At 38.8% G+C, this 12,066-nt stretch overlaps 1 protein-coding gene across 1 annotated transcript in view; it reads left to right on the top strand.

The window, feature by feature from the left end:
* The window catches only part of LOC121368771 (neuroglian-like), an 88,578-nt gene that overhangs the window by 28,561 nt on the left and 47,951 nt on the right, over positions 1-12,066 (top strand). Inside the window, exons 5-9 of the mRNA XM_041493519.1 lie at positions 1,925-2,047; positions 4,907-5,009; positions 7,898-8,088; positions 10,252-10,383; positions 11,201-11,347. Of these exons, the coding sequence (XP_041349453.1) occupies positions 1,925-2,047; positions 4,907-5,009; positions 7,898-8,088; positions 10,252-10,383; positions 11,201-11,347 (696 nt within the window). The remainder of the gene's footprint in view (positions 1-1,924; positions 2,048-4,906; positions 5,010-7,897; positions 8,089-10,251; positions 10,384-11,200; positions 11,348-12,066) is intronic.

Here is a 12,066-nt window from a genome sequence, read left to right as displayed (position 1 = left end):
CCATAAAATTCAATCAACTTTCCAGGCGATATAAACAGGACGTAGTTAGGATTATGTGTATGTGTGTGTATGTGTGTGTGTGTGTGTGTGTGTGTGTGTGTGTATGTGGGGGGGTGTGTGTGTGTGTGTGGGGTGTGTGATGAATTCTTGAAACGAACGAGTCCGAGGTAATTTTGAAATCTAGAGTCAGAGGCTCTGAAATACCATTTTGCACGGAGCCCGAGGTTACATACTTAAAACGTCAATATGAGTAACACATCTACGGTCCTGGTAAGTTGTGTTATTTAATTGAACTTTTGTTAAACATAAATTAATATAGATAGATGATATGTAATAAATACAGAACCACATACATACAGTTGTTTTGCCATGTTATTTATTGCACTCATTTATACTGCGCAAGATTTATACCACTCGACCGCTACGCGATCTCATGGTATAATATTCTTGCAGACTATTAACTCGGCAAAACAGTGAACTGATATGTGGTTTTGTCTCTATAAGGACTAATTCGATGATTTATAATACATTGTCGGGTGTGTAATAATGTAGTGTGTAATGAATAATATTCAAAATATGTTCAATATTCTTTGCCTAGGTTCTTTTCCGACGAATGCGCGCGTGCGTGTGTGGGACCTAAAGTCCGTCGCATGCTCTTCTTTTCTTTCTTCAGTTTGGTTAGACGTAAACATAAAAGTAAGTGTTCAAAATAACAACAACAAAAAAATAACAAAAAAAAATAACAAAAAAATAAATACAATTTTTTTTTTTTTTTTTTTAAACTATTTTTGTGTGCAATTTAGAAAACAACCGGTTCAGAAATAAATAGCTTATAGTATGGAAAAAGACGCCCCCTGTGGGGACTACAGCCCAACCGGTAAAGCACTCGGCTGAGGGTCTTTGGTCATAGGATCAAACCCCCTTGGGTGGATTCATTTTTTAATTTGTTTTTCCCCCATTCCCACCAGTAACCCATCACTGGTACATCCAATAGCCTATCATGATTAATAAATCAATGTGCTCTAATGGTGTGATTAAACGAAACAAACTTTAATGTTCACCTGATGATATAGGATTGATCGCCCTCTGTGGACGATCCCCTACCCCCACCCCCCACCCCCATTCCAACCAATGCCCATGCCTACAGCGGGTTTAAGGATCTGCGAGGCCTGTAGCACAAATAACAGCGGGTCCCCCTTGCCAGGATATAAAAATTATTTTGCAATCCCCTAGGGGAGAGGGGGGAAATGACCTAGGGATAATAAATGTACACATCACCGCGGGGCCAGGCTCTGAAGCGCAGGTCCCGTAGCATGTGCTACATGTGCTACTAGGATAAACCAGCTCTGCCAATGCCTCATATGGCTGATACATCAACTGTCATGACATCACTGTCCTGTCTGTGGGAAAGTGCATATAAACGATCCTTTGGTGCTTTATCCTAAGTAAAAGTTTGTTTTGTTTAACGACACCACTTGAGCACAGTGATTAATTAATCATCGGATATTGGATGTCAAACATTTGGTAATTATGACTCCTAGTCATCAGAGGAAATCCGCTACATTTTTCCTAATGAAGCAAGAGATGTTTTATATGCACTTTCCCACAGACAGGAAAGCACACACCACGGCCTTTGTCCAGTTGTGGTGCACTGGTTGGAACGAGAAAACATCCAATTAGCTGAATGGATTCACCGAGGTGGCTCGATCCTGTGATGCAAGCACCTTAAGCGAGCACTCAACCGACTGAGCTAAATCCCACCCCTTAGCCTAAGTAGTGACAGTGGGTCACATGTCATTGCCTCCCCCCCCCCCCCCCCACCAAATGGATTTTCCAGATCCGCCACTGACATTACATACTTTACCATGACATAAAATAAGATAATGAGGCTTTACATTTTCTCTGTTTTCCTTCCTGTGTTTAGGTAATTTGTACATTCTGTCAACAAGACCCGAGGATTCAGATGGATGGTTTTCTTGCACAGTGACCAATGAGTTCCTGCAGTCTACCATCACAGGACCCAAAAAGATGTTGTCCATATCTGGTGGTGAGGCACTATAGATCCTTTATTAGAAAGGTGCAGATTCAGGGGAAGAACTAGCATGGTTTTGAAAGTGGGGGTGTTAAGTAGAGGGCTCTGAACCCACCCCCGAACTCTGAAAACATTACATTCATTACCCATATGGGCAGAGAGAAGTTGGGAAAGAAAAATGATATTTCCATAGGTAAAGAAAAAAACCCATTTCTTCCCCTAGATACGTTTTGATGTCATAATCAGTGCTTCATTATAGGCTTTGATGTCACAACTGTTCGGCAACAACAAACAACCGTAACTATTTTTTATCCATTCAGTCTGGTTTTCAAGATACAAAGGTTACAGTCATGCCAACAACTAACTTGCGTCACAGCTATGACACAACGTTGTCTCTTGTTCTAAACTTGCAAACTTGTTTTCAATAACAGTATCGTTTGAAAATCTTCCATAAAATGATAAAGATTGATAATGGGTAATAAATAGAATACCCAACTCGCTACTTGGCAATATCGTTTATGTTGCACTCGTGAATTGATATTGTCCTTCAATTCATTCGTGCAAGATAAAAATGATATTGCAGGGGCCTAGTTTAGGATTTTCAGGTGGTACACAGACTTTTTCGGCGACGGAATAAAATGCTGTTGGCTGTGCGTTTACATCATATATTTTAATTTAAAAAAAAATTGTAATCTCAGGTGGTACGCAGCTGCATACCTGCGTACATAGAAGCTAGGGCCCTGTATTGCCTTGTAGCTCGTTGAGTATTCTCTAATTCCCTCCATAGTTGAAAATCAAATTAATTTCCATAAGTGGCATATCAGTTGATGTCTCTTCTGTCTCCTATGACAATTGAGAGTTCTGGGTGTACACCAAAATGCTATGAAATTCCATTGTTTAACAAGTACATGTGTATTAGTTAGAGATCAGTAGGACGTTTCAGGGTTGGACTGTAATATACATGAAATGCAAATCGGTGTAGCTGCTCTATTATAAGTTGCACCCCTCTCTGGAAAATTCTGACTGCTAGAAAACAAAATAACATTTAGAGAAAGCTGTTATAGTGCACACCTGTCATGGGTGCAAGTTTGGACTACTGCAAGGCCCTGTTCCACAAAGCGATAACCTTAAAGGTAGACTAAACTCCAACAAGAGCCTTATGTGCTGGAAAGATGCATACCCGGACCACCAACACATATTGACACTTTAACAAATGAAAAACGTGTAATTTTAGAATTAATAAAAAAACTTGATTATTCCTGCTAACTGGGGGCAGCCATTTTGTTTAATTTTTGTGATGTCCACTGGTATAGCGTGGGGCGAAGTGACATCAGCTCAAGTCCAACTTCTCTGTTATGCACAGTGTAAACAAATGCTCTAATTTACGACAAGGCGCTTCGCTTTCATCAACCTGACTTGTAAAACAACATAAATGACTTGACAGTATAATAAACTATTTAACTAAATATATTTCAATTTGCATCAATATAACGAAATGGAGTTAAAGTATTTTTTTCTTTTAAAAAATCCAAAGAAAAAATGCATATTATTAGGCCTATTGGTAGGATACGTTCAAGCAAAAATGACCACTCACGATACCCAAGTGATAATTTTCTTTTCTCTGGGACTACGTAATTGGTCAGTTTTGTGATTTTAGATGGGAAAGTCTACTTAATCAAGGGTTTTACAGAATTACTTATAGTAATAAAGCTGGTAAAGTCCATTACAATTTGAGGTTATAACACAATACCCTGTGATCTTAATAAAAGAGGTACGTCTTTTTAGTGTGTCTAGACACGGTGTCTAGGGACCATCTAAATATACACCTGCCAATCAAGAACCACAGATACAGGCCACGGAAAGAAAAGACCAATTAAGCAAGAAAACACTCCGACTATTATTTAAGTACGTGGGTTAATTTATATACAAAATATAATACAGTTATTTCAACACTTTGACAATGGTGGTTTATTTTGTATTGAAAAATAAACCACATATACACGTTGCTGTGTTACTGGGATGTATATTATTATAGAACATTGCGATGCACCACAAAAATCAGGTATGTTTTGTTTCTTCAGTTCGAAGACTAATTCCTGACGTGACACGTTAGGTATTACATAACCACCAGCTCGCCAGAGGTACAAAATGGCTGCACCCGTTATATATAATAGCTGTCACATTTAACCGTTTTATTAATTAATTATACAATTATAAGCAATAATGTGCATTATGTATCGTTGAATATGCACACCAGTCCAAAAGCCTTGCTTTAGCATTCCTTTAATTGCATTTAAAACTACCTTATGCACTTTAAAAGGCAAACTTAGCATTTAAGTTCACTTAGTGGAAGGGGTCCCGGTTCAGAAAATATTCTCTGTAATTTGTTTTTAAAGGTACAATAGCTGATGTTAGTAGTAATTTATGTAAAATCTTTGTGTGTTATTAAATATTACTGTGAAATCCTTTATTTTTGTGACATTAAATTTTCATGGTTTTGCTAAAATACACATTACGTTGGGTTCTTAAATGTTTATGGATCAAAAAGGTGTATGATAAATCTATAGTATAGTGAAACCCCTCTAAACTGGACACCTTCTGACCACTTAAAAGTCCAGTTTTAAGAGGGATCTGGTTTAAAGAGGTTAAGTTCTTTACTGATTTTTAAAAAAGGACCGTGAAAAATGTCCAGTTTTGAGGGAATTCCGGTCTACAGAGGGTCCGGTTTTGAGAGATTTCTCTGTATAAGCATACACGTATTATATTTTCATTGTGTTCTTAAATTCGTTGACTGCACTAGTCCACAAATTATATGAAAATTAGATCACCAGGAATATATAAAAAGTGATTTCACAGTATGCTATTCATCTTCAGAATATCCAGTGTTGAAGCCAACAGAACTGTTGTGGAAATCACCAAAAATTGTTCAGGCAGTAATGTATGAAGTTGTTAAACTCAAGTGCATCATGGGAGGCAAGTAAGTATCATTGCTGTTTCCATTAACTTAAGGGGTGAGACCAGTGGTAAAGCGTTTGCTTGATGTGCGGTTGGTCTGGGATCGATCCCCGTCGGTGGACCCATTAGGCTATTTCTCGCTTCAGCAAGTGCACCACGTCTGGTATATCAAAGGCTGTGGTATATACTACCCTGTCTGTGGATAAAAGATACCTTGCTGCTAATCGAAAAGAGTAGCCCATGAAGTGGCAGCTGCAGGTTTCCTCTCTCAATATCTGTGTGGTCCTTAACCATATGTCTGAGGCCATGTAACAGTAAATAAAATGTGTTGAGTGCGTCGTTAAATAAAACATTTCCTTACTTCCTTCTATCACATCACATACATGTACCTCTAATGTTAGGTGCAAAAAGCAGTCTCGAACAGGCCTAAAGTGAGCTGATTTTAATCAGATTGATCCAATAACTCCAGACCTAGATTGGTGCGTAAACATACATGTACTGGCTTGACTTGGCATCAACCTTGATCATTTTCAAAAGCATGGCCATCAAGCAAGTATGATCTCACCACACTATCAGAATCTGGCATTTCCATTCAAATCTAGGCAGTATGGAATGTTTAAAATGAAAGTGTGAGGTCAGATGTCAGTGATGAGTCAGCCAGGGAGAACCTTTCAGAGCCTGTTTCCATTTCAGACTTGTTAATTACCGCTGGTGTCTGAACGTTTCTCAAGCTTGTTTTGTTTAATAACACCACAAGAGAAGATTGATTCATTAATCATCAGCTATTGGCTGTCAAACATTTGGTAATTTTGACATATGGTCTTACAGAGGAAAACCATTTCATGTTTCCATTAGTAGCAAGGGATCTGTTATATGCACCATCCCACAGACAGGATATTACATACCACGGCCTTTGATATACAAGTTGTGGGGCACTGGCTAGAACGAGAAATAACCCACTGATGGGGATCAATCCTCGACTGACTGCGCATCAGGCGAATGCTTTACCACTGGGCTATCTTCCGCCATCGAACATTTCTCAAATACTTTACACCCAATTTATCTCCTAGATGTCAGGAAAATACATAACTAAATTACGTTTAAAACCAGTTTTAAATGTTTTGAAAAAACACCACTCTTTTCATCTGTTGAACCAATTTACTTACAGGAAAATTGCAAAACACTTAATACATATATTTTTCATCCATACCTGTAACCATTCTACACTGATCATAAAGAACAGATTTAGGTCATTTCCATTTTTTGAGGCTTGTTACAATATTTTTTTATATACATGTATATAAAAATACAAGTATAATAGAACTTGCCCAGATTAATCCTTGAATACACTGGATTCCTGTGAAAACTGGCTACATGTTTAGGACCTGAATTTTTCACAATGTCTTCAATGTTTTAAAAACCTGAATAAACCAGGCCTGGTACTTATAAAACTTTTAGAGTCTAGACTCGAGACTAATAGAGTCTGAGATGTGAACGTCATGGCAATGCCATACAAATTGTATATGTATGACGTCATTAGAAATTGAGCCTGGGCTCTTAAAAGTTTTATAAGAAAGGGCTCAGATCCTGTCAAATCTGGATACCATGCAGACTTATTTTAAGTATTGAATGGTGAAATCTTTAATCAACAACTCTTTATAAATGGGTAAATGATATGGATGCAAATTATTTTCAATATACCAATATATTATGATTCCAAAGACAAATAATATATATCATGATACACATGATAATTTCTGTAAGTGTCCATTGTTAATCTAAAATATCGTTCTTGTGGATTTTGACTGTATTTTAGTGATTTATCACTTCGATTGAAGTCTAAATAAATCATGACAGATGATGTTAAACATTCTTGTTTAGAAGAACGGGCTAAAATTGTTGAAAAAACATCACTGCACGGAGTTCACTTACAGTATATTTCAAAGTTTAAACGACCTTCAGCCTGTATCATGAATTTTCTGTATTTTGTTTGAAGCCTTCCTTAAAATGGTGTTGAAGCTGTTGTAACATTTTCATAATACCCATCTATAGTAAATAACTCCATTTTGGTTTATCAAGTCACTGTAGCATTACCACACCATACCAGTGCAGATCTCAAATATGGCAAATAGGAGGGCAAGGCTATTTGGCTTCAACCGATGGAGATTCTTTTAGGGCATTACAGACAAAAGGCAGGGCAACATGCAAGGCAAACTTCAACAAGTGTATTAATTAATATAAAACAACAGCACCCACTCAAAATAAATAAGTGTGAACCATTTCATGTTTTTGTAATAAAACAACTTTCGGGACGGGACGTAGGTCTGTGGTAAAGCACTCGCTTAATGTGCAGTGGGTCTAGAATCGATCGCTGTCGATGAGCCCATTGGACTATTTCTCGTTCCAGCCAGTGCACCACGATTGGTATATCAAAGGCCGTGGTATGTGCTATCCTGTCTGTGGGATGGTGCATATAAAAGATTCCTTGCTACTAATGGAAAAATGTAGCAGGTTTCCTCTCTATGACTGTGTCAAAATAACCATATGTTTGACATCCAATACCAATGATTAATACATCAGTGTGCTCTAGTGGTGTCGTTAAAACAAAACAATTTTTTTTTTTTTTTTTTTTAAACAATTAACTTTCAGGAGTCACATTTGTGTATGATGATCAATTACTAACATGCAAAATATGGCACCACCGAAATGGCCATAAGTTTCTAATTCACTTTCAGGTCACTGGAGCATGTGACTAGGGCACTGCGGCAATTGGTTGCATGGCTGCTGTTAAATTCGAGCCCTGCCAGTGGTGTTAAATCTCTGCTTATGTTAGGCTGTGAGTTGTGGTGTGTAGGTTGGGTGATACCTATAGATTGTATTAAATATAATGTCTAAACCCCACTGTTTCAGCCCTATTCCAAGAGTGTCCTGGACGCACAATAATGCAGACATCTCCAGTACCGGAGGCTATGAAATCAGTGAAAACACTTTTGAGTTGTCCATCCTCGAGTTTCAGGAGACTGAGATTGGACGCTACCAGTGTATCGGAAACAACGAAATGGGCGATGACGTTGTCGGAACATTCCATGTTTCGGCTGTTCGTAAGTCATGCATTAGGTGTATTGAATTCAGTGCTGTTAGCTGAAATGAACCAATATACTGTACTGTGTGTCTTTATTTTTGAAAAAGAGCCAAAGTGGATTTATTGTGAGAATTTGTAGGTTCAAGCACACATCACAGCTATCTGGGCTGTTTGTCTAGGACAGTGGGTTAGTGGTTAGTTGTTAATTGTTAGTGAGAGAGAGGTATATATAGTGGCCTTACACCTTCCCATTGTACCAGTCCTTACTAGCCTTAAGTCGAATGGCTTAACCACTACACAACCAATGCCAATAATCACAGGACAGGATAGAATACCATATTAACGTGTCTATATCCAATTAAGGAGGGTTCAGGCATGTCTCTCCTGGGCATAGTCACTGATTTTTCATGCAGAAGGGTTTGGGGGGAGGTTGGGGTGGTGGTGGCAGTGAGTTGGAAATGGGCACTATTTGAAATAGCAGTTAGTGAAAAAGTTAATAGAATAAAACATAAAGTGGCCTTTATATAGGCACACCAGCTGTGTGCCAATATACTTCATTTATTGAATAAATATTGGTTTTTAAAAAAGGAGTAAAACCTTTTGAGAAAGACATAGGACCCTTTCATGGGGTTGGGATGGGCAGGCCCATAAGATATGATCTTTGAAGTGGGAGGTCCAAGCAGTGCTTTAGAAAACAGGTTTTTGCTCTTGTAAAATTTGTTTTGTTATATATATAATAGGACAAAAAAGAGTTTTTTAATGGTCTTCTTGTAGGGATGACCATAGGAACCCAGGCCTTGAAATTCGCAACTGCAGTCAGCAATGCTGTCACAAAAATGACCATTATAAGGTGATGACATATATAAGGCCCAAAACAATAAATAGTCAGTTTCTGGTCGGACCAAAATTCCAGAATGAACACAGTAAAGCTGGTTTTAAAAAAGAAATTCTAGAAAAGCATGGATTGCAGAGAAAAGGAGGTATATTTAGTTTCTTTATGTCCTCCTCATCTGCCTTGACCCTTCCTCATTGACCACGGTGGCCCCTCATTGACTATGGTGATCCCTCATTGACTATGGTGATCCCTCATTGACCATGGCAGTCCCTCATTGACGATGGTGGTCCTTCATTGACCACGGTGGCCCCTCATTGATCACAGTGGCCCCTCATTGACCACAGTGCTCCCTCATTGACCACGGTGGTCCCTCATTGACCACGGTGGCCCCTCATTGACCACGGTGGTCCCTCATTGACAATGGTGGTCCCTCATTGACCACGGTGGCCCCTCATTGACCACGGTGGTCCCTCTTTGACCACGGTGCTCCCTCATTGATCACGGTGGCCCCTCATTGACCACGGTGGTCCCTCATTGACCACGGTGGTCCCTCATTGACCATCGCGCTCCCTCATTGACCACGGTGGCCCCTCATTGACCACGGTGGCCCCTCATTGACCACGGTGGCCCCTCATTGACCATGGTGCTTCCTCATTGACCACGGTGGCCCCTAATTGACCATGGTGCTCCCTCATTGACCACGGTGGCCCCTCATTGACCACGGTGGTCCCTCATTGACCACGGTGGCCCCTCATTGACCACGGTGGCCCCTCATTGACCACGGTGGCCCCTCATTGACCACGGTGGCCCCTCATTGACCACGGTGGCCCCTCATTGACCACGGTGGCCCCTCATTGACCACGGTGGCCCCTCATTGACCACGGTGGCCCCTCATTGACCACGGTGGCCCCTCATTGACCACGGTGGTCCCTCATTGACCACGGTGGCCCCTCATTGACCATGGTGCTCCCTCATTGACCACGGTGGCCCCTCATTTGCCTTGGTACCAGTACCCTAAATGCTTTCCTTGATATTTTCTATATATCCAAGACAACTTTTATGACTTGGACTTTGCCCCCAAATGACCTCATTTAGACCCCCAGTGTTACGGTGCATCACAATATTATTATTTGTGGCTGTGCAGCAGCTACCATGGGAAATTTGAAGAAATTCTTATTTTGACATGCACGGTCAAAATTGATGCACCAGAGACCAGCAATATTTTATTGAGGGGTGGGGGGGCCACTCTTTAAATTATTTACACCATAATAGTAACTAAAGAAATGTGTGGGTTGGACAAACAGTAAACCAATCTATGTCTTTTATTTCTACATCTTTTTGTTTTAGAGAAGCCATATTGGATTTCCAAGCCACAGGATGTAACGGTGGCTGTGGATGAAGATGTCACCTTGAGATGTAAAGCTACAGGAATCCCTGACCCTGTTGTGTCATGGTTCATAAACGGAAAACCTTTAGAAGGTAGGTAACACGTATTGTTTGCCTTTGAATCAGTTAGGAAGGATGAGAAGGATTTAATAAGGGGAACAAATTTGGCCTTTATTTTACAAATGTCTATGAATAAACAAGCAAACAGTAAATAATTACATTCATACAAATTTGTGTGGATACTTTTATTAAGCAGTAACTTTGTTCTCTTTTTATTTATTTATTCTTGTGAGTACCCTACCGGTCCAACAAGAGGATCGAGACTATAGGTTTCAAGTTATTGAGCTGAAATTTTGTGTATAGCTTTTATCATGTTACAGATCAGTTTCGACTTTCATATCATTTAACCCATTTTTTGGCAGAGTTATGGCCTTTTAACTTACAATATATGCAAATCTGTTTTCCGAACTTCTTTTTTTTTCGCAATGCCTGAAGATATTGAGATAACATTTTATATATTATAGCTTTATCATGTACTGTTATAGATGAAGTTTCTTTTATGGTGTTTTATCCATTCATGTTCGAATCCCCAGTGGTTTATGAGATGTAAAACTACTTACCTACCTACCTACCTTATCCATTTTCACAGAGTTATGGCCTTGAACTTAAGAGATATGAAAATTTGTTGGGCCTGGTAGGGGACATATGTATTGCTTTAGCTGCACTCTAAGAATGCTTGTTTTTTTATTCTGAAAGAGCTGTATCATAATTACAGCTGTGTTAGTCACCATTGATTAAAAATGTCTTGGTGTGGCATTAAACAAACATATGTTTTTCTTTGATAAAAGAGCTTGTCTGGTAAGAATTTGTTAGTAACTGTGTATGACTATTTTTGTTTTCTTTACTGAAGAGTCAGATGTGCTGAACAAGAATGCTAGGTTCCTGGACGACTCTCTGGTTTTCAAGAATGTGGACATGCATGATTCAACTGTTATCCAGTGTAATGCCTCTAACCCTTTTGGCTTTGTCTGGGCCGATTTCTATCTCAATGTGCTGGGTGAGTTTTAGTCTTGTTAAAGGGACAGACCCTAGTTTTTAAACACTAAGACATATTTTTCACTATTAGAGCCGTTTATGATCACTGAAATCAAACATTACTTACATTTTATTCTTTAGATTATCCATTTCCGTAGAACCGAAGTGTTTCTGGTCATCCTGGTGTTTTTAATACCAAAAAATGGCATTTTTCATATTTTTAAAAACGTACATGCGTCTGAGAAGTAGTGGTTTATTGATTCGAGTTCTAGTCTATTTTTAACGATATTTCCTGTTTTAACATCGTAGACTCTTCTTTCACTCTATTGTAACTGTATCCAAATGAGTTACAGGTTTGTAAATTAATTAAAGTTAGTGTCTATTTTTTGTACGGGTTAAAACTAGGGTCTGCGCCTTTAAGCTTTCTTTCCATATGTACATCATTCGTCATCCGTCATCCAATTCACGCACTGACAAGTTATTTTAAAGGTCTTATGTCAAAGATGAAATTTCTACAAAATTTTGTTATTTTCACATTTATTTCTGATAAATATCTACAAATTAATCGATCCCACGCATAATCTTTCCATAATTAACTCAGTAATAATAAAAAAAAAAAAATCTTGTACTGGACGACAAGAGGGATTTCCCGAATAATTTGTGGCTAAATATAGCATGGTCACCATCTTTGTTTCTTTGTCAGTTGTCTGCAAAGAATTATAGAAAAAACTTACTGTGTTG

This window comes from Gigantopelta aegis, chromosome 3, assembly GCF_016097555.1.
Source record: "Gigantopelta aegis isolate Gae_Host chromosome 3, Gae_host_genome, whole genome shotgun sequence".
Taxonomy (NCBI): Eukaryota; Metazoa; Mollusca; class Gastropoda; order Neomphalida; family Peltospiridae; genus Gigantopelta; species Gigantopelta aegis.
Note: the sequence above shows the minus strand (reverse complement) of the source record. Positions and strands in the feature narration are given on the sequence as shown.